General features: G+C 62.5%; 1 protein-coding gene across 1 annotated transcript; it reads right to left on the bottom strand.

Moving 5' to 3' along the window:
* Window positions 1–223: 223 nt before the first annotated feature.
* Window positions 224–25,884, bottom strand: MICALL2 (MICAL like 2). The gene is made up of 17 exons (XM_025379514.1): window positions 25,567–25,884; window positions 16,371–16,419; window positions 14,720–14,861; window positions 13,633–13,823; window positions 12,386–12,501; window positions 10,823–11,605; window positions 8,452–8,744; window positions 6,734–6,827; window positions 6,064–6,224; window positions 5,180–5,335; window positions 4,630–4,694; window positions 4,438–4,561; window positions 4,231–4,321; window positions 3,708–3,781; window positions 2,624–2,738; window positions 827–873; window positions 224–448 (listed from the first exon to the last, which is right to left on the bottom strand). The coding sequence occupies exons 1-17, from the start codon at window positions 25,707–25,709 to the stop codon at window positions 366–368; spliced, it is 2,727 nt and encodes a 908-aa protein (XP_025235299.1). The 5' UTR covers window positions 25,710–25,884; the 3' UTR covers window positions 224–365.
* Window positions 25,885–27,272: the final 1,388 nt, after the last annotated feature.

A 27,272-nucleotide genomic window follows, 5' to 3' on the forward strand; every position in this document is an offset into this window, starting at 1 on the left:
GTCTGCACTGACGCCTCCTCTGAGGCTCCCACCAGCTCATCTGTGCCAGGAAACTGTGAGAGGGTCCACCTTCGAGGGCCAGGCCCCGAGACAGTCAGCTCCTGCCCGAGGCCACAGAGCACGTCCGTGCTGCAGGCAGAACTGGGAGGCAGCCGAGACCCCGGGCAGGTGCGGGACCGCCCGGGGCACCGAGGCAAACACAAGGACGCGCAGGAGGCCGGGGCTGTGTGGTCCGTTTCTTTATTGAGGCCACAGACGGTAGCGCAGGTCCCTGCTGTCCACATGCCCCTTGTAGGGACAGGAGGCCCTTCCTGAGTCCAAGTCTGAATGCCGGGTCCGGGCCGAGCCCACGGCCCCACTGGCCGCTACTGGGAGGTGCTGCTTTTGCTTTTGCTTTTTGGTGACCAGATATTGGATAAGCGGAACTTGGACTTCTTCCTCTGGAGGCCTAGGGCACAGGTGGACAGTGAGGTCATGCTCATCGCCACATGGCCGCAGCCCACACAAATCCCCCTGCCAGAAACATCCTTCCCTTCCACTGGCCACAGTCTGCCCTGGGCCTCCGAGCCCGCAGAAAGCCCTGTGTCCTCCCATGTGAGAACCCGCCCCGACTGGGCGCCCTGAGGGCTGGTCCCCACCATGACCACATGGTCACCAGCCGCCCCTGGCTCTCTTAGCGGCGGGAAGGAGCTCTCACCCTCAGGGTGAACCTGCCTGTCCTGTCACCAAGGCTGAGGGGGGCCCCGACACCTGCCCCCCACCCCAAGCTGGAGGCCCGGCCCACCCAGCCAGCCAGCCCAGCCCCCAACATCCCCGGCCCAGTCACCCAGCTTCTCAATCATGTCCCGCAGCATCTGATCCTCCTCTTGTTCCCTGAAACGGGACCAGGGTGGCCGTGAGTGACAACAGCAATAGCAACGTGCTCTGGAGGGGCCACCGGACAGTCTCCAGCCAGCCTCACCCCAGTGAGTCTCCAGCAGCCGTACCCCAGCCCCGAGCTCCACCTGGACCCATGCCACCTGCCCCTTCCTGCTGACAGGCCTCACGTCGAGACCTTGCTCCCAACAATGCCAGGTCCCTGTCCTCTCCAGGGCCAGCCCCTCAACAGTGACCTGGACAGAAGGCCCAGGCCGACCACACCAGGGACCTGGACAGGAGGGCCTGGGTCAACCACACAGGTGACCTGGTACAGGAGGGCCCTGGGACAACCACACCAGTGACCTGGACAGGAGGCCTCGGCCGACCACACAGGTGACCTGAACAGGAGGCCTCGGCCGACCACATCAGTGACCTGGACAGGAGGCCCGGGCCAACCACACAAGTGACTTGGTACAGGAGGCCCGGGCCGATCACACAGGTGACCTGGACAGGAGGCCTCGGCCGACCACACAGGTGACCTGGACAGGAGGCCCGGGCCAACCACACAGGTGACCTGGTACAGGAGGCCTCGGCCGACCACACAGGTGACCTGGACAGGAGGCCTGGGCCAACCCATGCCAAGGCCCCTTCACGCTCCCAGAAGGTCTCACAGAGGTGGACTTCAGCTGCCGACCCTGCGTGCCATGTGCTGGACCCCTCATGAGATGACATAGGAAAGCTGTTGGGGATGGTCACACAGTCCGTGCAGGAGCCAGGAGACGCATGTGGCCTTGGAAGTTCAAGTTAAAAACTAAGGCTTTGGCCGGGCGCAGTGGCGCACGCCTGTAATCCCAGCACTTTGGGAGACTGAGGCAGGTGGATCACGAGGTCAGGAGATCGAGACCATCCTGGCTAACACAGTGAAACCCCGTCTCTACTAAAAATACAAAAAAATTAGCTGGGCGTGGTGGCGGGCGCTTGTAGTCCCAGCTACTCGAGAGGCTGTGGCAGGAGAATGGCGTGAACCTGGGAGGCAAAGCTTGCAGTTAGCTGAGATTGCGACCTGCGCTCCAGCCTGGGCAAAAGAGCGAGACTCCTCTCAAAAAAAAAAAAAAAAAACCTAAGACTTTATGGCCAGTTACAGTGGCTCACGCCTGTAATTCCAGCACTTTGGGAGGCCAAGGCAGGCAGATCACCTGAGGTCAGGAGTTCGAGACCAGCCTGGCCAACACGGTGAAAACCATACAAAAAATTAACCAGGCATGGTGGTGCGAGCCTATAACCTCAGCTACTCGGGAGGCGGAGGCAGGAGAATCACTTGAACTCAGCAGATGGAGGTTGCACTGAGCCGAGATCACACCACTACACTCTAGCCTGGGCAACAGGAGCGAAACTCCGTCTCAAAAAACCAAAAACAAAAAAAATTAGCCGGGCATGGTGGTGTGGGCCTGTAATCCCAGCTACTTGAGAAGCCGAGGCAAGAGAATCATTCGAACCTGGAAGGTGGTGGTTGCAGTAAGTCAAGATCGCACCACTACACTCCAGCCTGGGGGACAGAGCAAGAGTCCACGTCAAAAAAAAAAAAAAGGACTTTGAAAAGTTCCCAATGGCCACATGTGGCCCCTGGCTGCTGTACCAGTCAGCACAGACGATAACCACCTGGACAGAAAGTTCTACAGGGCTGGCTGACCCTGAGGGCTGGGAGCATGGACCAGGTGACCAGTCCTGGCCTGGCTGGGAGGGGACCCTGGCGCCTGACCCTCACCGGAGCCGGTCCTCGTCCAATGAGTCCACGATATCACTGCGGTCATTCACGGTGCTCACGTACCGCTCCAGCAGCTCCTGCTCCCGCTGCCGCTCCTGTGGGGACTTCAGAGCCTCTGCGGGGACGGCTCTGTCAGCAGGAGCCCCCCTGCCCCGCTGCCACTGCCATGACCCCACAGGACACAATGTCCCTGCCACCCAAGCGCCAGGCTCCTCTTTTGGAGGAGGAAGGTATGGTCTTGGGGACACCCGGAGCAGAATGAATGAGTGAATGAATGAGTGAATGAGTGAGTGTATGAGTGAGTGAGTGAGTGAATGAGTGAATGAATGAATGAGTGAATGAGTGAGTGAATGAGTGAGCGAGTGAATGAGTGAGTGAATGAGTGAATGAATGAGTGAATAAGTGAATGAATGAGTGAATTAATGAATTAGTGAATGATGAATGAGTGTATGAGTGAATGAGTGAATGAATGAGTGAAGGAGTGAATGAACGGATGAGTGAGTGAAATGAGTGAATGAATGAGTGAATCAGTGAGTGAATGAATGAGTGAAAGAGTGAATGAATGAGTGAATGAATGAGTGAAGAAAGGAACCGCCATGTCAGAGCCCGAGTGTTGGGACCCTTCCCCGACATCTTGCAGAAACACCACCCGCTACAGAGATATGGACACTGAGGCCCAGGGCATTGTTGTCCCCGCCACACAGCAAGGAAAGGACAGAGGCGGATGGCCACGGCCTGCGCCCTCAGCCAGGGCACCGGGCATCACAAGACAAATGCCCACAGCTCACCCTGACTGTTGCTATACTAAATATCTTAAGTGAATTGATGTGTTTAATCCTCACAACAGCCGTGTAAGGTGGGTACTGAGAGCATTCTCACTGTGCAAAGGCTGAAACCCAAGCACAGCAAGGTTAAGTGCCTTGGCTGAGGACACACAGCCAGGAGGTGGGAGAGCTGAAACTCGAATGCAGGCCCGCCTGGCTCCAGGGAAGGTCTCACCACGGCCCCCAGGCACTCTGGGCTCTGCGGCATCCCTGGCTGGGGTGGGGCCCCTTGGCTTTTGGCTGGCGCACGGGGGACGCACCGGGCTTGGCCATGAGCCGGCGCAGTTCGCCCTCGATGTCCAGCTGCTGCTCCTCCAGACGCTGGTCCTTGGACCTGCCGCACAGACATGCGTCTGAGGCCTGACTCTGCCGCCCCGTCCCCTGCCTGGCCCGCCCAGTCCACAATGAGGGCCTGGACCTGTCACATAGACACGCATCTGAGGCCTGACTCTGCCGCTCCTGTCCCCCACCTGACCCACCCAGCCTGTGCAAGGGCCTGGACTTGCCACACAGACACGCATCTTAGGCCTGACTCTGCCGCTCCTGTCCCCCACCTGGCCCACCCAGCCTGCACAAGGGCCTGGACCTGCCACACAGACACGCGTCTGAGGCCTGACTCACCACCCGTCCCCCACCTGGCCCACCCAGACAGCAACAAGGGCCTGGACCTGCTGCAGAGACACGCATCTGAGGCCTGACTCTGCGCTCCTGTCCCCGGCCTGGCCTGCCCAGCCTGCAACGAGGTCCTGGCCTTCGATGAGGGGCACGCGGCTGGGCTCTCACTTGTACATCAGCTCTGACTCCTGTCTCAGCAGAAGCTGCTTCTCGTGAATAAGCCAGAACCAGTCCACCATGAGGCCGTCCTCAGCATCATCTGGGGAGAGGAGCCAGCTGGGGCAGGGGGGCCCACCAGGGTTCACAGCCCCTAGCCCCAGGACTGAGGGTGTCTGTGGGAGTCGGGCTGGCCCAGGACCAGGCCGAAGCGCTCACCTCCCTCGGCTGCCCGCAGCCGCTTCTCCAGCTCCACGCCGCGGAGCTCCAGGGCATCCAGCCGCCTCTCGATGTCCTGCAGCTGCCTCTGTATCTCCTCCGGGGAGAGGTAGTCGGGGTGCAGCTGGGGATGGAAGGGCGGTGAGGATGCCGGAGGGCTGGGCCCCTGCCCGGCTCCCCACCGCTACTCACCCTGACTGGGGAGGTCACCGTCTCGCCAGGTGGAGCAGGGACATTGGCCGGGGACAAGGGTCTCCCTGGAAAAGGGGCAGGGTGAGCCTCCGGGGCCTCGGCCACCAGGCCCTAAGCGACCAGGACACAGCTTGGAAGGGTCCTGACCTCAGCACAGCTGGCCTCAGCCCTGCCTCCTTAATGACCCGCACACCCACTGGGCTGCCCTGCCCCAGCCCCACCGACATCTGAGTGGCCTCCAGGCCCGGCCCCACCCTGCACCCTGCCCTCCTCCGGGTCAGCAACACCCAACCACCCCAGTCCCTCAAGCTGCCAGGAGCAGACATTCCATGATCATCAGGAGTCTGTGACAAGGTGCTCTGAGACAGCTGGGTCTCTATTCACGAGGGAGGGCCTAGGACACAGGGCTGGGTCCTTCCTCCAGGCTATCCCTCCATTCTAGGCCCTGTGAGCTCCTATGCATCCTCCAAAGCCCCAGCAGGCATTACCTCCTCAGAGGAAGGCTCCCTTCACCTACACTCCAAACAGCAGTAGTGTCTCTGGGGCTGACCTGGTTTGCCCTGAAGGTGAGGTTTCTTCTCCTCCTCCTTCCAGCTCTGCGCTCGGGCTTCCTGTTCAGGGGGCTCCGGACGAAGCCAGTTGTCAGAAACGTCAAGGCTGGCAGGGATGGCCAGTCTCCTGCAGCGGGGTGGGGAGGGGGACCTGGCTGCCCCCAGGTGGGGAGACAGAGCCACGTGTCAGAGCAGGGCCACTGGGAGCCTGGGGTCTGTCCCGGCACAGCCAACAGCTTGCTGGGTAGCCCAGTCATCCCTGTGCCCTGGGCCCCCCGACTGGCACAGGGTTGGCATCACAAGGCCTACACCCACGTCCTGCCCAACCTAGCCATGTCTCCCCAGGGGGCTAACCCAGGGGGATGCTGGCTGCTCAGGGTCACACAGGAAGTGGCACCAGAGCTGGATATGGATCTAGGGCACCTGTGAGTGCTGGGAATACACAGAGAAATGTGTGCACACACATGCATCACACACATGAACATGGGTGCACACGAACACACATGCATCACACACATGAACAGACATGCACATGCATCACACATGCACACATGCATCACACACAACACAGGTGCACGCACTGACACATGCATCACACACATGAACAGACGTGCACATCACACATGCACACATGCATCACACATCAACACAGGTGCACGCACGGACACATGCATCACACACATGAACACAGACACATGCATCACACGAACACAGTTGCATACACATGCACACAAGCCTGCCCAGGACCACCAGCACCTCTGGCTGACCACAGCCCCTTCCCACACACCCCAGGAGGTGGCACTACAGGTCCAGTCCCGGGGCCCCACCCAAGGGGGATGGCCAGCTAGGCACCTGGGGGCCCCTGGGTCCCGTCCAGCAGTACCTGGGAGGCTGGGTCCTGGGCTGGCTGGGCGCGGCATCCTCTCAGGTCTCACGGGGGTCAGGGTGATGTGGACACTCCCCGCAAAGCTGCCTGAGACCTTCCCGGGGGCCTCCCCCGCCCTCAGCTCTGCCAGGGCCCGTGGTTCCTTGGGCTTCAGAGTCCTGGGCAGAAGGCATGAGGTCGGAACCCGAGCTACCAGCCCCAGGCCTGGCCCACCTGGAGGGGCTCCCAGGCCATGTGTAGAGCAGCTCGAGGGAGCAGGTGGCCTTCTGAGCAAATACCACCTCCCAGCCCACCGACTACATCTGCTGGGACCCTCCCACAGACACAGGTGTGTGCACCACTACCTGCTGTGGTGTGAACCAGACTCCAGGCGTGAGCTCTGGGCCCCCACGGGACCCACACACAGAGAGACTCCACCCCAGCTGCAGGCGTGGTGCGTGAACCCACACGGGAGCTGCCGTGCCCAGGTGAGGCACACAGAAACACTGTCCCCAAACCAGGGAGAGCGGCCCCCATGTCCCTCAGGTGGGGTGACTTGGCCTCTGCTACTCACAGGGAGGTGCGTCCATCCCTGGATGGGCATGTCAATCGGTCGATTACATACTCACTGCATTTATTAAGCACCTATGGTGTACCAGGCCCTGGGCCAGCCCCACCCATCCCTAACCTCTCAGCTGGGCTTCTCCTGTCCACGGGCTTCAGATTCGCTCTCCATCCTGCCGGCCCATCCTCCTGGCCTTCCTGGGGGCTGGCGCTCCTGTCTGGGTGGGAGGCAAGGGGTCTGGGTATAAGGAGGGAGTGCTGGGAATGGGGTGTCTGCAGGGAGGGCTGTGCCTCCCCCTGCCATCTTCCCACAGCCACTCCACCCTCAGACACCCCCACAGCCAGCTGGCCTGTGGGCATCAGGAGCACCACGCAGGGGGTCAGGGGAAGGGGCTCCCAGCTGGGTCTCCCGTGCTGTGTCCCTGGGGGAGTCTCTCCCTGCCTCTGGGCCTCAACTTCCCCTTCTGCCAAATGGGTGGGGACATGGCAGGGTGAGCCCCATGGACTCTGATCCTCTGTCCGCCTGTGCAAGGGGAACACCTGAACCGCGGCTGCTCGTCTGCAGGCTTTCTTGGCTCCTGGGTCCTGTTCAGCAGGGCTCAGGGTGTGGCTTTAACCATGAGAACTCAGTTGAAGGGAAGGATCTGGAAAAACCCTTTGCAGCCCAGTGTGTTCTCAGCCCAGCTTGATAAAGCCACGGGAACCTCTAGCTTTTTTCTAGGCACCCCCAGATGGCAGGGACAGCCAGTCTCCCATGGTAAAGTGGGGAAGGGGACCTCGGCTGCCCCCAGGTGGGGAGACAGAGCCATGCATCAAAGCAGGACTGCCGGGAGCCTGGGGTCTGTCCCGGCACAGCCGACAGCTCGCTGGGTAGCCTGGCCATCCCCGTGCCCTGGGCCTCCCAGCTGGCACAGGGTTGGCCTCACAAGCCCTACACCCACATCCTGCCCAACCTGGCCATGTCCACGCAGGGGGCTAACCCCTGGTGGGCTACCCCCAGGTGCCTAGAAAAAACCTAGCTCCCTGTTCCCAAAAACATGTGAGCCCATAAAATAGGACTGTGTGGTCCAGGGAGGCTCCAGGAAGAGCTCCCAGCCCAGGAGGCACCAGAGCCCTCAGGACACAGGGCATCGTCACCAGAACACCATCTGGGGGGACGGGGCACAGGGCACCATCACTGGGACACCAGCGGGGGGGGGGGGGGGGGGGGGGGGGCACGGGGCCCCCCCCCGGGGGCCGGCGGGGGGGGGGGGGGGGGGGGGGGGACAGGGCACAGGGTGCTGTCATCAGGACACCAGCCAGGGGAGCAGACAGGGCATAGGGCACAGTCACCTGGACACAACCTGGGGGGCGGAAGGGGCACAGGGTGCTGTCACTGGGACACCACTGGGAGGTATGGGGCACAGGGCGCCATCTCCAGTACGTGGCGACACAGTGCCACAGCAACAATGCAACGTTGTCAAACAAAGCAACAGGCAGAAACCGCAAAACACCAGCGGAGAACAGGAGGCCCGACCACAGCAAAGCCAGGCCACTGTGAGCCGCCAGGTGTCACTGCCAGACTGAGCTGAGTGGGATGCTGCAGGGATGGGCTGCAGGCATCTACAGGAGGTGCGGATGGGGTGGGGTGGGCTGGGCAACAGCGCCGGCGGACAGCATAGCCCTGAGGACGTTTGCAGCCACTGCACAGAGAGAGTGCCAGGACCCCAGGAGGCTGTGAGCAGATGTCACAGAGGACAGAGACGGAGAGGAAGGCGGGCGGGGCTGATGGTGAAACTGGCCAGGGGAGAGTCCCAGAGCTGCAGGCCCCCATGGCCTCCTGCGTCCCAGCCCCTTACTCACCCTGCGTTAAGGTGGTGCTTTTACCCTTTGCCGTCAGCGCCTCTGGCTTCGGCCTGGAGCCAGCACCCACCCTGCCGACCCCCGAGGGTTCGGCCAAGCTCCTCCTGCCTGCCGGGGGCGACACGGATGCCTGAGGGGTGCTGCTCGTGCTCAGGGGGGCTGGTGGGTCCGTCCTTGAAGGGAGGCCAAAAGCCTGGGGAGACGTGGGCTGTAATGGCTTGGCTAAGGGACTTGCTTGTGGTGTTTCAGTTTTGGGCTGAGAACTGGGAACAGGGGCAGTGGCTGGGGAGGGCCTGTAAGTAAAAAAGCATGTATCAGGCACAGCTGGATCCAGGCGCCCTCCCGCCATTACCCGAGGCTGCCCCTCTGCCTCCCCAGCAGCTTGCTCCCAATGCCCACCCTCCAGACAGAGTCCCACCATCACCCCAGGCCACTCTCCACCTCCCACCATCACCCCAGGCCACCCTCCACCTCCCACCATCACCCCAGGCCACCCTCCACCTCCCACCATCACCCCAGGCCACCCTCTACCTCCCACCATCACCCCAGGCCCCCCCTCCGCCTTCCCAACCATCACCCCAGGCCACCCCTCCACCTCCCACCATCACCCCAGGCCACCCCTCTGCCTCCCCGACCATTGCGCCAGGCCACCCCTCTGCCTCCCTGCAGTTTGCTTCCAATGCCCAGCCTCTGGCAGCAGGATGGACCACCCTGGCAAGGGACGGGCCACAGACACCTGTTTCTGGCATGAGCATATGCGGTGGCTGATTCTACTCTCTCGTGAAATCCAGTGTTGGCTGAGATTAAAACATCCGCCCCCGAAACACATCACACACCCAGGCTGGAAGCACCTGAGGCTTTGTCAGAGCCTGGGCCGGCCTGGGCTGCCAGGTTCAGTCCTATGTGACACAGTCTCTCCAGCCCGGCCAGACACACAGACACAGGGCCAGACACGAGGCCTCCGTGCCTTCCTGCTTTCCCTCGGGCACATGCCGGGAGTGAGGCTGCCAAAGCTGAGGTGGGGGCACCAGGTGCCTCCCCATCCCCAAGCCAGTGCCTCCATGTCCTCACCCCGCTCGACAACCAGGTTCCTTCCCCCCTTTCCCCCGACACCGGGCTCAGGGGTGACCAGACCGGCTTCCCCAGAGGAGCTGGGCTCCTCCCCAGCCACACGTGCCCCCCACCCCCCACCTAGGAAGCACTCCCTGGAGCCCCCCACACTCATCCTCAGTCCCTAGGATGCCCTGGACACCCGCCAGTGCCAGAAGGAGCAGAGCGAACTCGCTCTTCTCCTGCCTGTGGCCACCCTGGAGGCTCTGGGCACCCCCTGCTGCCCAGTGTGGGGGCAGGAGGCAGTTCTGAGCAGGGGACGCCTGCACCACCCAATACGGGGCAGCAAACAGCGTTGCCAGCCAGACCACAACAAGTGTCCTCACTCGTTAAGTGACTGTACTTGGTTGAATGGTGACCCCTAAAATTCACGTCCCCTGGGAAGCTCAGAGTGTGACCTTATCTGTAAACCATCTTGGCAGCTGTAATCATGTTAAGATGCACCCACGCTGGGTTAGGGTGGACCCTAGTCCAACGACCAGTGTCCTTAGGAGAGACAGAAGAGGAGAAGACAGACAGAGAGAAGGCCACGTGGAGACGGAGGCAGAGACTGGAGGGAGGCGGCCACAAGCCAAGAACGCTCAGAGCCGTTGGGAGCTGGAAGAGACAAGGACAGGTCCACCCCTAGTGCCCTGGAGGGTGCGCGGCCCTTCCCACGCCTCGAGGTCGGACTTCTGGCCTGCGGAACTGTGAGGGAGTGGATTTCTGCTGCGTAAGCCGCCCAGGGAGGGGGTCTTTGGAAACTGACGCAGCGCCCCCCTCTACCCGTCCACGTCATCTGCCCAGGGTCCAGGCACGGGCAGGCGCGGGGCCCAGGCATGGAAGGTCAGGGCCCGGCTGGACTCAGACAAGGTGACGCTCAGCCTAGCCAGTGTGGGTCCTGCTCGCAACCTGTCCCTGCATCTGTGAAATGGGCGTAGGGCCCTTGTGATCCAAGGGAGTGCGGCACCGTGAGCCCTGGAGCAGCAGCGCCACCTCACTGATGATGCCCTCGAACACAGGTAGACACCAGGTTTTCCGTAAGGACCCAGCTCCCACCATCCTGACCACAGGCACTGCCGTCCTGGGTCCTCCTCCCCATTCCCCAGAGGAGGAAACAGGCGGGGGAGGTTCAGTCCCCAGGGCCACGCAGCCAGGGAGGGGCAGCGCCCCCAAGCCCTCTGGCCTCCTGGGGTCCCTCTGGCTGGTGCATAGAGGCCACACCCCCCACGCCACTCACCTGGTGCATAGAGGCCGCACCCCCGGTCCCCACGCCACTCACCTGCCAGGCGTCGGAGCGCCAGCCTCTTCCAGCGCCGAGAGGGCCTGCCTGAGGAAGTTCCGTGCCTGCTCCTTGCTGCTGTCCCTGGAAGGAGCAAGCGACGACGCGGGACCCCTGCCAGCAGGGCTGGTGCCGGGGGCCACCGCTGATGTTTGGAAAAACTTATTCCGGGCCTGCTGGGTCCTGGAGGCAGATGGGGTCCAGGCTGGGGGGTCCACGGTGGCTGCAGACGTGGAGCTTGAACTGAGCGTGGTTTGAGGAGCTGCCACTCGGGGGGCTCCCCCGCCCTGGGGTGTGGCCGGGCGAGGGTCTGGGGCACTCGGGGGCACAGGGGGATGGGAGGCGGCCGCTGCTGTGCGCTGGGCAGCTGACGACCAGCCCATCGGGGAGCTGTTGGTCACACGAGGGCGGACTTTCCCCTCCAGGGGAGTGGGGGCCGGGCAGCTCTCAGAGGGCCTGGCTGGGCTCCTCACACGGACGGAGGTGGCGCTGGTGGCTGGAGGGTTGGGTGTGGTCGGAACGGAAGCCCTAGCAGGCGAGTTGCCTGCAGCAGGCTCCCAGGCCGACGGTCTGGCCTTGGGCTTGTTCGCCTCCTGGGCCTTCTGCGGGGAACAGGGGGTCCTGGAATTCACAGCCATGGCCCCTGGCCGTTGGGGGACCAGACCGGGCAACTTGGGGCTTGCAGAGGTAGTTGCAGGGAGGTGACTGGTGCAGACGAAGGCGCCCGGCTCTCCGGTGGCCCTGTAGGCCCCCGAGTGCAGCGTGCAGGAGCACTGCTTGCACCTGAGGGAGGAAAGGCACAGGAGCCCCAGCTCAGCACTGCCCGCCCCGCCATGCATTCACCATGTGCTCCCAGAGCAGGCATTTCGGACTCCCGTGTCCACTCGCGAGGTCGCCGATTCATTCAACAAACGCCTCTTCTCAGGGTCCCTAACCCCTTGAGTCACAGACCCCACCAAAATCCTTGTTTGGGGTACAGACTCCAGAGAGTGCTCACGCATGTCAGCAGACACGCACCCACAGGCCACCCCAGGCCCCGCTTCGGGGCTGACCCACCCCGGCCCCACAGACTGGGGGATGGAACTGGGGGGACTGACCCACCCCAGCCTTGCAGAGCTGGGGGACAGAAGAAGGGGGAACAGCTCGTCCTTAAGAGCCCCCATCCGGTGGCAGGGAGGGGCTGGGGATGGCCACTGAGTAAAACACCCCAGTGGGATGGGCTGAGGCACAGGAGGGAGACCGAGGCAGTGTGTGTGGAAGGACACTCGGGAGGGCATCTCGACAGGGGCACTGGAGGATACTGGGGCTTAGTGAGGGGCCTCAGGCCCTGGGTGTCTAGGAACAGCAGAGCATCTTGGGCTGTCAGCAACAGAGCCCGGGGTGGGGAAGAGGGTGAGGAAGGAGAGCAGTAAGGAGAGAAGAGTGAAGAGGAAGGGGGGGGAGGAAGGGGAGGAGGAAGAAGAGGAGGAGGAGGATGCAGCTGGGTGGGAGGCAGTGGGAGCTGTGGGAGGGCTCTGGGAGGGGAGGTGCATACTGAGGCACGCAGGTGGACAGCAGCCCCACCTGAAGCAGCTGCGGTGGTAGAGTCTTCCGTCGGCCAGGTGCCGCTGTACCAGGTGCACGTGCTTACCGCAGATCCCGCAGATGCTGCTGACCGAGCTGCCCACTGACACCTGGCCCTGGGGAGGATGCCAGCACCTCTCAAAGCGGCCGTCCACCCAGCCCTCCCTCCTGGCAGCAGCCCACAGGAGGCCAGAAGAGCCCATCTTTTTTTTTTTTTTTTTGAGACAGAGTCTCACTCTGTCGCCCAGGCTGGAGTGCAGTGGCGCGATCTCAGCTCACTGCAAGCTCTGCCTCCCGGGTTCCTGCCATTCTCCTGCCTCAGCCTCCCAAGTAGCTGGGACTACAGGCGTCCGCCGCCACACCTGGCTAATTTTTTGTATTTTTTAGTAGAGACGGGGTTTCACCGAGTTAGCCAGGATGGTCTCGATCTCCTGACCTCGTGATCCGCCCTTCTCAGCCTCCCAAAGTGCTGGGATTACAGGTGTGAGCCACTGCGCCCGGCCTGGAAGAGCCCATCTTATAGATGGAGAACTGGCCGGGAGAGGAGCTGACAGCAGGGTGTGGTCACACCCAGGCGGGAAGCAGCCCCAGTCCAGGGACTCTAGCCCAGCCCTGGGGAGGGAGCTGGGACCTGATGCTAGTGGTCCTTCAGTCAGGATGGGGGCCAAGAGACAGATTCCAGGCCTCCTGCCCCGTCAAGGGGCATGGATCCCATCCAATTCCCATCATCCTGGGAGCCTGGAGTGGCAGTCCAGGGGGAGCAGGGGGTGCCAACCACCAGCTATTCGCCTACCACCTTCCACCCCAACTCCACTTCTGAGAAGTGGGGGTGCCTGGGTTCACTGCAGAGCCGGTCTTGGGTACAGAGCATAGCCCAGCAACCCTTCTCTCCCCAGGAGGGAGGCGTCCTGGGCCCATCTAGGTTCAAGCTCTGTCCCACCTTTGTGTCCTCCCTGGGACTCAGTTTACCCATCTGTACAAAGTGGGATCACAACCCCTGGCTTGACGGAGCCCTGGAGAGCCGGTCCCGGTGGCTCTTGCTAAGACTGAGTCCTGGACTGGGGGAGCCGCATCCCCGCCCGGGTCTCGTGGCTTAGGGGCTGTACCCCCTTCCGGGTCCCATGGCTTAGAGGCCACACCCCCTCCAGGTCCCGTGGCTTAGGGGCTGCACGTAGTCCCACAAGCCCCCTCTGCACCCGCAGGTGGAAAACCCAGGGAACCAGGGGGAGGGCAGGCTGGGAGCTTACAGTCTTGGGGGGTGGACCCTCTGCACCCCCATTCCTCCTCTGGACCACAGGGTTTGTCTGGGCTGGAGATAGTGGAGGCTTCCGGGTGGGGGTAGGCGACGGCAGCGTGGCTGGCTGGACTGGAGCCTTCTTCTCAGACGGCTCCTCCTCAGAGTCCTTCGAGGCCCTCTTCACGCCTGCCATGCCCCCAACTGGCAGGAAACAAGCAGGGGTTGGGAGGGTCCCAGGCCTGGCTCTGAAAGGGTCTAGGTCCCTCCAGAGGTCCCAGTGCCCGGCACAGGCCTTGGTGCCCGGGGGAGACCTCGGGGCCCAGGGCTGGGGAGAGGTAGCCCTGAGGGCACATTTTTCTGGCACAGCCCCGAGTAGGTCCCCACTCCTTCCCTCCCCACTCAGAGCCCCAGCTGGGGTCAGGGAAAAGGGACTTTTCTGTTTCTCCAGCAGGCAAGGCAGGCCCTGTGCCCAGAATGGTTCCGGGGATTTCTAAACCCTAGAAGAGGAATGTGGGGGTGGGGGGTGGGGAGCTGAGCTCTGCACACACAAAGGCGGGGCCTGTCCCTCCCCTGCCCAGTTCTCTCTGGGGGCCCCACCCTGCCAGGCCAGCCTGGCTTCCATAGGGTCCAAACTCAGGACAGATGAAGGCAGGCCCAGGAGCTGCCCCTGGTCGGCCAAGCCACCCCAGTGGGCACAGAAGCTCAGGGGTTCAGATGGGCAAACAGGCCCAGCGAGGGGCAGGGCAGCAGGAGCTGCTGGTACACCTGCCCCTCGGGGAAGCAACAGGGGCAGCTCAGCCTGCTCTGGGCAGGTGCCTGCGTGCGTCAGGGCCTGGGGATCACCTGCAGCAGGAGGAGGGCCCCTGTCCCTTTTGGTGAACACACAGCCTGGGGCTTTGCATGGGGCTGGGGTTGGGATGGGGGGCGCCCGGCAAGGCCTCTCGCTGCTTCACAGCCAGTGCACAGCCCCGGTGCCCATGCCAGGAGCCATTCTTGGGGGGGCTGGGCATGGACCCCAAAAGGTCCACAGGCCTGGGAGCCGGGCCAAGGGTGGGGGCCTGGTCCTGTCTGGCTCGGCAGGCGCAGCAGGGACTCACTGGGGGAGCGGCCGTGGAAGTAGTTGTAATACTGGGACACGTAGGTCAGGATACTCAGCCGGTCAGGCACCTTCAGGGCCACCATGTCCTCGGCGTCCAGCAAGGCCGGGATGCCCAGGTGCTCCTCGGCCATGCGGAACGCCTGCGGGAAGTGGGAGCGGGTCAGCAGGGCAGCTGGGAGCCCCCTCCTCCTCCTCCAGGCCCCAGCTCACCTCGACTCAAAGATACAGTCTTGGAGCCCAAAGAGGCATGGGTTCGAGGCTGGAGCCAGGCTCCGCGCGTGTGGCCTCCCAGCCTCAGTTTACCCATCGGTGGGGTGGGGGTCACGGTCCCATCTGCACAGGACTGAGGTCGCCAGGCCTGTGGGCGCTCGAGGCCCTGCCCGGGTGAAACCTCAGGGGATCCTGCCCCTCACCAGGAGAATCCCGAGCCCCACCCAACCCAGACTTATCCGGTCTTAGTTGGAACAGCTCCCCGCAGGAGCAGGGCTGACACCCACAGACCGCCGAGCCCTCCCCAGGGCCAGAAGGACACAAAAGCGGCCGTACCCAGGGCTCCCAGGTAACAGGTGGGGGCTGCTGGAGGTTGAGACAGGGACATGATCCCCCGTGCTGTCCAGCCCAGCAGCCAGTGGCCAGGACCATTCCTGTGAGTATGGGAAGTGTGGCCGGCACACCTGAGGAACTGGACTTGTTTATTTATTTATTGTTATTTATTATTATTTTTTTGGAGACAGAGTCTCACTCTGTCGTCCAGGCTGGAGCACAGCCTCACCCCACTGCAACCTCCACCTTCCGGGTTCAGGCGATTCTCCTGCCTCAGCCTCCTGAATAGCTGTGATTATAGGCACCTGCCACCACGCCCGGCTAACTTTTGTAATTTCAGTAGAGACGAGGTTTCACCGTGAACGTGTCATTTTAGTTCATTTTAATTAAGTTAAAGCTTAAATTCAAACTGTCCCTGTGCTGGCCGGGCAGGTCTGACCGTGTCTTCAGTGCTGACTGCTGGCCCTGCTGAAGGCCAGCTCCAGGGGCAGGGACGTGGCCGGGGCCTGCCTGGCACAGCACAGGACATGCCTACAGGGCGGATGGTGAGTCTGCTGGTGCCTCTGCCCACGAGGGAGCATGGAGCTTATTCTGCAGCAGGGAAACTGAGGCTGCACACAGGGAAGGACCTGGAAGCTGAGGAGGGCAGGGCAGGACTGGAATCCTGGCAGGGCCGGGAGGCGAGTCCCATGCGGAGGGAGTGGCAGCTGGCCCACTAGAACCCATCCACAGCCCCCCATAGCTATCCCCAGACCCTTGCTCTGCCTGGGCAGACTGGGCTGAGCCCCCTGCAGTGAAGTAGGGTCCCCAGCCACCTCCTGCCACCTTGCTTCCCAACTGAGGAAAAGTGGAGACAAGTATGCCCTGGACGCCAAGATAAGAAGCTATTTCTAGAACGCTAGGGTCACCCAGCCCAGGACACGCTGCAGGGCCGGTCAGAGAGCCCCCGCTTCCCAGGCAGGACTCCCAAGGCAGACGCAGGGCCTGGCGGGGGGGTCCCTGGGTCCCTCGGTCCCTCGGACGTGGGTGGGGCTTGGCGGGCCGGCTAAGCCCGCTGTGAGGCCAGGGCGGGGAAGGAGGAAGGGGCCGGTGCGGGGGCCACTCACCAGTTTATTGTTTTCATAAATGTTTTCCTTCTTGAGAGCATTGAAGTTTCTGGAAGATAAAAACATGGTGTCCAAAGCAGCTCAGAGTCCACGAAGGGAGGGGCTGGAGGGCCTCAGAGGCCATCTTGCCCAAATAGGAAAACTGAGGCCAGAAGCAGGGCTGTGAAGGAATGAGGTGGCACAGGAACACAGGTGGGCAGAGGCCAGGGCTCCCGGCCCTGCTCTGGCCACAGTGATGCTGCTGGGACCTGGTACGGCATCAGACGGCCCCAGCTTCACCTCCTGGGCCCTGGACACGCCGCCCCTCCTGCACAGTCAGAGGTGGCAGGAAGCAGGCCCAGGAGGTGAGGTCACCAGCCCAGGGTGGTCCAGCACAGCTCAGCTCGGAGGGGGCTCCTCCCATCACAATGCTCGGTGACCAGGTGGGTCGCAGAGGCCCGATGTCCCCGGAGGACCACAGGGAACGGACGAGAGAGGCTCCCGGGGCAGGGGATGGTGCCATACGCAGAGAGGGCCAGCCACGCTGTCCCTGAGGGCAGGACAGGCCCCGGATCCACCTCGCCCCAGCTGTCATCACTTCTGTTGTCAGAAGGCTCACTGCTGTTCACCCTTCGGTGCCCTTCTCAGCGCTTCACAAATACCAACCTAAGGCTCACACCCGATGTGTGGAGCAGACACCGGTTATGACCGCATCTCACAGAGACAGCGGCTTGGGGACCTGCCCCAGGTCACACAGCAGGGAGACAGCCGCCAAGGCCATGGTTCTCTCTTTGGGTGATGAAGTGGCCTTCCTGGGTGCTCAGCAAGGGCCTAGCCTCACCCCCAACTCACACACTAGACCACAGGGATGCAAGCGTCCCAGGGAGTTCCCGAGGTGAGGTCCCCAGCCGGCCCGGACAGCAAGGCTCTCCTGGGGACACCAAGAGGACAGCCCCACGTGGCCTCCAGCTGGTCCTGGGACTCCTCATGGGCACCTTGGGAGGGTGCTCTGGGCAGAAAACATACCAAGATCCCACACAGGAGGCCACAGCCTAGCCCCAGGCCCTCCGACAAAACCCGCCAAGCTCCCAGCACGGGCTGCGGCTTCCGGAAGGGAGGGCTGGTTAAATCGTGATCTGGAAGCCGGGTGCAATGGCTCACGCCTGTAGTCCCGGCTACGCAGGAGGCCAAGGTAGAAGGATCGCTTGAGCCCAGGAATTCGAGGTCAGCCTGGATAACACAGTGAGACCCCGTCTTGGAAAAACAAAAATACAGTGATCATGACCTGTCTGTCCACATTGCTGCCTGTGGGGTCCTGGACAGCAGCTGCTGCCACATCAGCGTGAACTGGACTGTTCTAGAAGCTTCCTGGCCCCACAGAGGGAGCTGGGACTATAAGCTATGTCCTGCCTCACCCCGGCCTGCATGTCTGACCCCAGCAAGCCTCAGTCTCAGGGCCTCAGTCTCCCTGTCTGAGAGGACAACCGCAGCTCCTGGTGGTGAATCTGATGGCCGTGGCTGCAGCAAACAGGAAGGCTAGGCAGGTCTCAAACGGAGAAGTGGGGACTGAGACCCCTGTGGCCACGCGGCCTGCACAGCCCTTGCCCGGCCCTGATCCCCATAAGAACGCTCCGAGGCCTGGACAGTGAGCCCATTTTACCCATTTCACAGATGGGGAAACTGAGGTCAGGCAGCTGCCATGCGGTGGGGTGGGGGGAGCGGGATGGGGGCTGCACGTTGCCCACCTCCCTCCTTAGGAAACCCCTGTCCCGTCCGCCTCCAGCCCTGCCGTCCATCAGTCCTCTGCTGGGCTCCCTGAGAACCCTCCACCGTTTCCAGCTTGGACCACCTCCCAGGTAACAGGTTTCAGATGGCAGGACCACCCGTCTGCACAGGCAGAGCTTCTGCACACAGGACAAGAGGGGGCGCGGACTCCTCCCTGGCTGGACGGATGACGAGGAGCCCCCTCCCTGGGCTCAGTGGCAGGGAAAGGGGTTTCCGTCTCCTCGGGCCTGGGCCGATGCCTCTGTCTGCCTGGGCTTGTCCCCAAATAGGGTGTGACTCAAGGGCACGTGGGTGGCTGTCTATGCTCAGGGACTCTGCAGCCATGCTGGGCCTCAGCCTCAGCCCCCAGAGCTTAGGAGCTGGCTCTCCCTCCCTCTCTTCCCGTCCCCAGCCCTTTGAAAGCTCAAGCTCTGCTGCAGACCTTCCCCAGCATCGCCGACCAAAGCGGCCGTGTCCCCGGAAAGAATGCCCCGATGACCAGAAGGGCCGTGTCATTGGCGGCCAGCAGGGCAGTGTCACAAGTTCTGTTTTTTCTCTAAACAAGCAGGAGGAGGAGGAGGCCGTCTACCTCCCGCATTTGCTTCTGTCCACCCCAGGGGCCGGCAGCGGCTCTGTCCAGTGGGTTTCCTAGTAGGGCCTTCTCTCCCTCAGACCCATAGTCAAGCTCTCAGAGCTCCAGGCAGATTGGGGCACCCCAGGCCCTCTGGACACATCAGGGCCAGTGCCCACACAGTGCACAGGTCTGGGCTGCTAGTTCAAGTACCACGGCCTCAGGACGAGGTTCAAGCTGCATCCCAGGCGTTTGAGGCCTCTTCAACTGGGCTGCACCACCCTGGCCAGTCCCACAGCCACCACCTGTCCTGCCCCAAGCTCTTTCCCCAGGGCCAGCCCTCCAGCCTCCAGACCATGGCTCCACGCTCCTGGCACAGAACGGCTTTTCCCGCACTCTGCCCGATGCACCGGCCAGGCCCTCCCTAGAAGCACCTTGCCTCGCCGAGCTCACACCCCCGGGATCCCTGAGCAGCTGAGCTCAGAGGCCCAATGCTGGCAGAAATCGCAACCAGAACCACCTGGCAAGCCCACCGAGATATCGCCAGGTACAGACCCCAATCGTGTCTCCAGGAGCCCGCCCGAGAAAATGACGCCCTGGAGCCCTAACCTCCAACTCCCCCCACGTGACCTCATTTGGAGACAGGGTCTTTCTGGAGGTGAGAGAATTCATTTTGTCTCCTTTGGAGATCAGAGAATTCAAACAGCGTTCTTAGCAGGGAGCCCTGGCCCCGTGACTGGTGTCCTCATAAAAGGGAAAGGTGGATGCAGACACACACTGACAGGGAAGAGGAGGTGAAGGCACAGGGCGAAGACAGCCACCCCACAGCCAAGGAGAGAGGCCAGGCACGTCCTCCCTCCCACCCCCAGGAGGGCCCAGCCCTGCCCACACCTCCATCTGGGACGTTGGCCTGCAGAACTGCGGGAGGACACTTTCTGTTGTTGAAGCCGCCCGTTTGGGGGACCTCATGAGGGCAGCTTGAGCAGGCGGACACCCCTGGCCTTGCCGGACAAAAATGCATCAGCTTCCCCCCACTCCGCAGGTGACCAGCTGCCCATGGTGAGACGGCCGGAACTGGGACACAGCCCCAGCCACCGCTGCAAACCTGCAGGTTGATGGCCCGAGACATGGCACCCTCCAGGGTTTAATCTCTTATTTGAAGCCTCAGAATTAAAATCAGGTATGCCATGGCCCGGCTCCAAGACACGCACCTTGGGGCCAGGCACACAGTCGGTGCCCTATAAATGCTTGTGATGCATTTGTTCTGTGCTTGGTGAGATTTCTGTGGCAGTCACTTATTCTTTCAACACTGGCTGAATGAATGAATTTGCCGAGTCTGTGTGTCGGTCACAAGATTCGCCCTGGGCAACTCTCCGCCGTGCGTGCCCCTGCCCGGCCATGCCTGCCCCCACCACCCCTCTAACTGACCCACGGACATCAACTTCAGCCCGTGCAGTCCAGCCGGCCTCTGCCCCGGCGCCGCTGGGGGCTCTTGGGAATGTATACCCCCCTCCAAATTCCTGGGTGGCCAACATCACACTGTTTATTTCCTGGAACAAGATTCGGCCATGGAGTGGGGAGGGCGGGTCGGCGGGCTGCACGACTTGGAAGGGAAGGAGCCCCAGCCGAGGCACATCCAGCATCGAGAAGGGAGCAGAGGGAGTGGGGAGAGGCAGGCGGACGGACAGCAAGAGCTGGAGACAGAGACGAAGACCCCAGCGAGATGGTGGAGGGAGGCCCAAGAGAGACAGGGACCAGACAGCACAGTCAGGACAGCAGAGAGGTGACTTGGGCAAGGAGCAAACCTCAGAGACAGTGAGGACATGGCCAGGCAGAGCTCAGGAGAGGAGGGAGTGAGCAGGGGATAGTGACAACTGGGGCGGGGGAGGCCGCAGAGCCCCCACCTTGCACACCGGGCCTCTGGAAGGAAAGTGTGGGGCCCTGGGCAGTCCCCCTGCAGTAAGCGGACAGGCAGCCCCGTCCGGCGCCTGTCCTGGAGGGTTCCGGCCAGAGGCGGCCGCAGAGGTCTGGCTACAGGCCCTGGGGCAGGAACAGAAGGCCTCTGTCCACAAGCAGCTTCCTGCTGACCCAGCCCCGCGTGGGAGGGGAGGTCAGCCCACCCTCAGCTCCAGCCCAGGAAGCGAGGGCACTGCCTGGGAGCTTCTGAGTGGGGGCCTCTGCGTGAGTCTCTCCCCTAGCCCCCAACAATAGTGGTGTCTCGGGGAGCCCCACCACCCTCGGGAGTCACTGCCGGAGGGCTCCATGCACTGCACAGTGGCCGCCCCAGCCACCCCTACTTCCTGGCCCAGCCCTGAGCTGGCCTCCAGAGCTGCAGGGACCTGGAGAGAGTTCAAGGGACCCTGCCCTGGAACTGAGGGTGCAGCAGAGACCCAACTTCACAACACCCTCCCCAGACCTGGCCACAGATCCGACAAATGCCTCCAGCCACGACCCCCAAGAAGGAGGCCAGCAACGTTCTCCTACCCGCTGGACGGCTTCCTGCGCCACGCACGCCTGCCCTCTCTCCAGCCCCACTCCCTCCCAGCCCAGACACGCTGTACCCACTGCCCCATCTGCTCGAGGGCTGTGCCTGGAGACCTGCTTGGGCCCAGGAGTGAAAGCAGCCAGCCCATGGCTGAGCCGCTCCAGCCCCGACAGGCTGACTGGCTGAGGGAGGCGAGGCAGGAGGTGGGGCTGTTTGTTCTGGGTGGTTTCTGAGCTCACCTGGCTGCCGGGCTGCCCTGTGGCACCAGTATGGAAACAGCACCTGGAGGCAGGTGCCCTGAGGCCTGGCTGCAGAGAACCCACAGCCGCAGGTGAGACAGGGCAGGTGGGCACAGGCAGGCTGACCAGGCAGAGGACCCGTCCACCCTGCCACCTCCTGGTGGGCGTGGCTGGGCGATCCTGTTTCCTGGCTGTAAAGCGGAGATTCGGACACCGCTGTGTGCCTGTGGGGCTCCCCAGTGTGGTCACACATGGCTCAAGGATCCAGGACGTGGTACATAGGAACGCCCGGATCCCCGCCCCCTCCATCCGGGGTCAGTAAGGCAGAGGCAGAACCAGGAGCCCGGGTGCCCCACCTGGCTGGCCTGGCGCCCGAGCTGGTTCCTTCACAGCTGCTGTCCCCTGAGGGCCAAGCGGAAGCACACTCTGTGTGCAGCAGGAAGGACTAAGGCCAGACAAAGGGAAGGCCTTCCTGGTGGCAGAGCTAGAGACACAGAGACAGGACGTCCACCCTTCTGCTATCAAAGGGTCTTCACTGGAAGAGGAGGGGAATGAGGTGGCAAGGGCGGGGCCTCACACAGTGTCTGACTTCAGCGCTGCCTTGAGAGGACAGCCGCTCTGTGCCTGTCCTTCACATGTGTTTCCTCCCTTCCTGAAGACTATTGGGGACAGGGGGGACAGCCGAGGGCTGCATGAGGAGACCCCCACCCCAGCTACCACCTCACCCAGAGGCACGGCAGGGAGCAGAGGCTGAGGGCACAGGATGGGGGTGATGAAGGTACAGCAGGCACGTCCAAAGAGCCAGGGGCCAGGCGTGGGGGTTCACGCCTGTAATCCCAGCACTTTGGGAGACTGAGGCAGGAGGATCACTTGAGGCCAGGAGTTCAAGACCAGCCTGGGCAATATAGCCAGACCCCATCTCAATAAAAAAGAAACAATATGCTGAGTGAAAGTAGCCAGACATAGGCCAGACACAGTGGCTCACGCCCACAATCCCAGCACTTTGGGAGGCTGAGGCGGGCAGGTGGATCACTTGAGGTCAGGAATTCGACACCAGCCTGGCCAACATGGCAAAACCCTGTCTCTACAAAAAATACGAAAATCGGCCGGGTGTGGTGGTGCACCCCTGTAACCCCAGCTACTTGGGAGGCTGAGGCAGGAGGATCGCTTGAACCTGGGAGGCGGAGGTTGCTGTGAGCTGAGATTGCACCACTGCACTCCAACCTGGGCGAAAGAGCGAGACTCCATCTCAAATAAACAAATAGATAAAATAAAATTAAATTAAAAATAAGAAAATTAGCCAGGCATGGTCCCAGCTACTTGGAGGCTGAGGTGGAAGGATGGCTTAAGTCCAGGTGTTCAAGGATGCAGTGAGCTAGGATGGTGCCACCACACTCCAGCCTGGGCGACAGCGCGAGACTCCAACTCTGGAATAAAAGCAAAGGGCCCAGGCACCTGTACGAGTGTGTGTCCCCACACCCTGGTGCACACCCAACCCCCATGACACTCCTGGTTTTCCATCAGCCAGGGTCTGCAGAGGCCCCCACACCTGTGGAAGCCTATACTAGCTTCCTCCTGCTGCTGTAACAAATTTCCACAAACTCCAGGGCTTAAAACACCAGGAATTGCCAGGCACAGTGGCTCACGCCTGTCATCCCAGCACTTTGGGAGGCCGAGGCGGGCGGATCACGAGGTCAGGAGATCGAGACCATCCTGGCTAACATGGTGAAACCCCGTCTCTACTAAAAATACAAAAAATTAGCCGGGCGTGGTGGCGGGCGCCTGCAGTCCCAGCTACTCAGGAGGCTGAGGCAGGAGAATGGCGTGAACCCGGGAGGCGGAGCTTGCAGTGAGCCGAGATCGCGCCACTGCATTCCAGCCTGGGTGAGAGCAAGACTCCGCCTCAAAAAAAACCACAAAAAACAAAAAACAAAAACACACCAGGAATTTGTTCTCTGGAGGCCGGACTCCGACGTCAAGGTGTGGGCTGGGCCTTGCTGCCTAAGGGGGCTCTCGGGGAAGGTCTTTCCTGTCTCTTTCAGCCCAGGACACCCTTGGCTTTTGGCTGCACCTCTCTGATCTCTGCCTCCAAGGGCACATGGCCTTCTCCTCTGTCCTGTACATGGGCACCTACTAAGCTCCTATCATACCTACTGAGCCCCAACTGAAAGGCCCTTATCTGCAGAGCTCCAACCATGTGCTGGTATCTTCTGAGCCCAGCTCCAGGCACTGGGGATGCAGCAGTGAACAAAACAGAGCCCCCAGCCTCTGCAGCTGACAGTCCAGTGGGGACAGACAGATAAGAACCAAGTCAGCCACAGCTTGGGCAACTCCACACCTGCTGGAGCTGGGGGCAGAGGGCCTCCTCTCTCTCCTGCCTCCTTCCTGTTCTGGCCTCTGCACTCTCTGTAGCCACCCTGAGCTTTTATTCATTTACCTGTTCCCTGTCTGTCTCTGTGACCAGAACATTGCTCCCTGCATCTGGAGGCTGAGGGGAACAGGTACAGGACTCATGCTGGGTACACAGCAGGCGCTCAATAGCTGTCAGTGCACTGAGGAAATATACAGCGCCCACTGTGCCAGTACATGCACACACATGTGCACCTGTGCTCACCCCTGGGCATGGCATTCAGGCACACCTGAGCCAGCAGGGAGTGGAGAGAAGCTCCCCAAGACTAGAGGGCCCCAAATCTCCGGCGACACCAGTGATCCATGAAGCTGGTGGTCAGCAGCCAGCAGCAACAGCTCTCCCCGCCCTGAAGGCTCTTCAGGCTGGCCCCGGCTTGGATGCCTGGGTTCAGCCACCAGCCAGCCTCACCCAGGACCCTGAACCCCCGGGGGTGGGGTCTTGCCTGCCTTCCTCCCCATTCCAGGTTTCTCCCAGTCTCCAGGTCCCTGGCCCTCTCCTAAGCTCAGTGTCAGGCTTTCCATGTGGAAGCACGTACCCTGCGCCCAGCATCTTCTGCCTGCAAGGGCAACAGAGGCACGTTCCTGACGAGGGAGAGCGGCTGCTGCCCAAATGCCACATGGAGGCCTCCGACAGCTCCACAAATGCATGTCACAACCTCAGGGCAGGGGTTGAGGCTGTTGCTCAAGACCCCAGCTTCCTGCAGAGTGGGACCGGCGGGACAGTGTCCAGGGCACAGATGAGGAGCACCAGATCTGCACAACAGGCTGGGGCTGTGTGACCTGAGCAAGGATCCCTCCTCTTAGTTTCGGTTCTCTGGTCTGCACAGCTGGGGCCTGACAGAGGCCAGCATCCCCAGGTGCTGCCTGTGGCTCCTCCCAACCCTGAGACCTTCCCACCAAAAACACACCCAGGAGAATGCTTTGCCCAGAAGGTGACTGAGCTGCAGGTGGCCTTTGAGGGCCCCCCTTCCTGAGCCTCTGTCCCCCTGCCCCAATGCACAGATCTCTGTCCCAGCAAGCCTGGTCCCAGTCATTCGGCCAAAGAGCGTTTGCTGAGTGAGCAACCGACAGAGCAGATCCAGGCTCGAGCCAAGATGCAGCAACGGGCAGGGCCAGCTGCCCAGCTACACACGCCAAGACCCTCCTGGGGGGAGACAGCCTAGTCCTCATCCCCTGCCACCTCCTGCTGCTCCCAGAGATGGGGGCTGTTCTCCATCTCCGGCCCTATCACTCGGGGCCTCAGAGGCCCAGCCGGCAGCAGCACCAGGGGTCTGGGGGCTTCCTGCCCTGCACTGGCCGCTTCCCCACAGTGGCCCTGGCTGCATCCCCTCAGGGGCCTGAACAGGATGGGGGAGGGGCAGTGTCCACACGAGGGGTATCCCAGGGACCCCATCTGGTGGCCAGACCTCAGGGCAATGAGGGCCTCAGAGGGCCCAGAGAGGCAGCTCTGCCCGCCTTTCCCAGGGACACAGAGGGGGACTGGACTGAAGCCAGGGCCCAGGAGCCGCCCTGAGTCACGGCTGACTCAGCTGGCGGGCGGGGGAACCCAGCTGCATTCGCTGTCCGGGCACACTGAGGCCACTAGAGACAGTCTTGGGGGGCGCACGGTGGGCTGTGCCTGCAGTGCCCATTTCCGCCCAGTCCCATGCCTCGGCTCCCCATCCCCAGCCGTCCGGGCCTCAGTTTCCCCGCCCGTGTCGGCGCGCAGCCGAACAGCAGAGCGGTCAAAGGGCGCCGGGCGGGACTCACATGAGGTCGGGCCGGTGGCGGTGCAGGATGGCGCAGAAGGCCAGGCCGTCGCGGAACGACGTGGTCATGTTGCAGATGTTCACGTCGCGGTAGCCCTCGCACTGCTGCCGGCACCACTGCTGCAGCGCCCTGATGGCCGCCATGTGAGCGCCTCGCCCGCCGCTCGGCGGAACCGCCCTCCGACACCTTCCCGCGGCTGTGCCGCGCCCGCCCGCCCGGTGAGACAGACGCTGGGGCCGCTACCGCACCGCCAGACCCGCGGCGCCCAGCCCGAGCTGAGCCGGACTGAGGGCGACAAGCGCCCGGTCCCGAGAGAAGCCGAGCCCGGCCCCGCCACCGCCGGCCCCGCCTCCTGATAGGCCCCGCCCCCAGCCGTCAAATCCTGCCTCCGCATAGGCCCCGTCCTTACACCTCCCGGCCCCGGCATTGGCTCCCGCCCAGGCAGGCCCCACCTCCCAGCAGGCCCCGCCCCCACCCGCCAGGTCCTGCCTCCCGACAGGCCCCGTCCCCAGCCGCCGGGTCCTGCCTCCTGATGGGCCCCGTCCCCACGCCTTCTGGCCCCGACACAGGCTCCCGCTCCAGGCAGGCCCCGACTCCTGACAGGCCTCGCCCCCAGCCTCCAGGTTTTGCCTCCTGATAGGCCCCGTCCCCACGCCGCCCGACCCCGGCACAGGCTCCAGCCCTGGGCAGGTCCCGCCTCCTGGTAAGTCCCGCCCCCACGCCGCCGGGTCCCGCCCCAGACAGGCCCCGCCCCCCGCCGCCTGACCCCTACCCAAGCCCCGCCCCGCCGCTGCTGGCCCAGACCTCCAACCGGGGAAGGGGCGCGGGCTGCTTGGTGGTCCTGGCGTTCTGGACCCCTGCGGAGACCTGGGATTTTCTTTCTTTTCGCCGCCCCACCTCCTACCACCATGAAGAAGATACAGGAAAGGCCGGTTGACAAATGTGGACACTGAGGCTCGAACAGCCCTGCCCTGTCTGGGGCCTCAGCCCTGGGCAGCCCGGCCTCCCGGGGAGCAGCAGGCGCCCTGTATGTCAGGGTTTCAAACGACGTCCGCATCTGGTTTCTCTTTCCAGGCCACTACATGCCAGCGGGGGTTCCAGGCAAGGCAGAGGTGAGGCCTGGGCATTGCCAGAGGAGAAACTGAGGTCAGGAAGGGGGCCATGGAACCAGAGTTGCACAGCTGGCCTGTGCTTTCCTTCTGGGGGCCTGTGGGCAGGATCTATTCCTGGAGCAGGAGATTCCTCCGGCTGACCTGCAGGGTAGTTCCCAATTTTCCACTCTGAGATGTGACATTACAATAAGGAAAGTCCCTCTGGTGGGGCCTTAAATTATCCCAGACTGGCCCCTGGCCCTGTTCTCCTTGGGGAACCTTGTCTGTGGCCAGGACTGGACGAGGGCGGAATCACTGACACCAGCCATGTGAGGGGGCCCTACCCTGCTGGCTGTGGGGCCAGGGCTTGTCCGGGCAGGGCCTGCAGGAAGGAAGGTGTTTTCCCGCAGTAGCCCCTGGCAAGGAGTCAGGGCAGCTTCTCCGTGCCCCTTGGGAGGAGCAGAAACTGAGGTCTTCCAACCCCATCCACACCACTGGTGCTGTTCCAGCTCTTTCTGAGACTGGGCCCTGGTGAGACACCGTAGTATGCATGGCTGGCTGCCTGTCAGTAAGGTCTGTGTGTAGGTGGTGAGCTCCCCGTCACCAGGGGCATGC

The sequence above is a fragment of the Theropithecus gelada genome, chromosome 3 (assembly GCF_003255815.1).
Source record: "Theropithecus gelada isolate Dixy chromosome 3, Tgel_1.0, whole genome shotgun sequence".
Classification (NCBI taxonomy): Eukaryota; Metazoa; Chordata; class Mammalia; order Primates; family Cercopithecidae; genus Theropithecus; species Theropithecus gelada.

Coding starts and splice junctions, on each gene's coding strand:
- MICALL2 (XM_025379514.1), bottom strand. CDS start 25,709: ATGGCGGCCATCAGGGCGCTGCAGCAGTGGTGCCGGCAGCAGTGCGAG. Junction 8,745..10,822: donor GGCGCTCCGACGCCTGGCAG/GTGAGTGGCGTG, acceptor TTTTACTTACAG/GCCCTCCCCAGCCACTGCCC. Junction 2,739..3,707: donor CCGGCTCATGGCCAAGCCCG/GTGCGTCCCCCG, acceptor CCGTCCCCGCAG/AGGCTCTGAAGTCCCCACAG.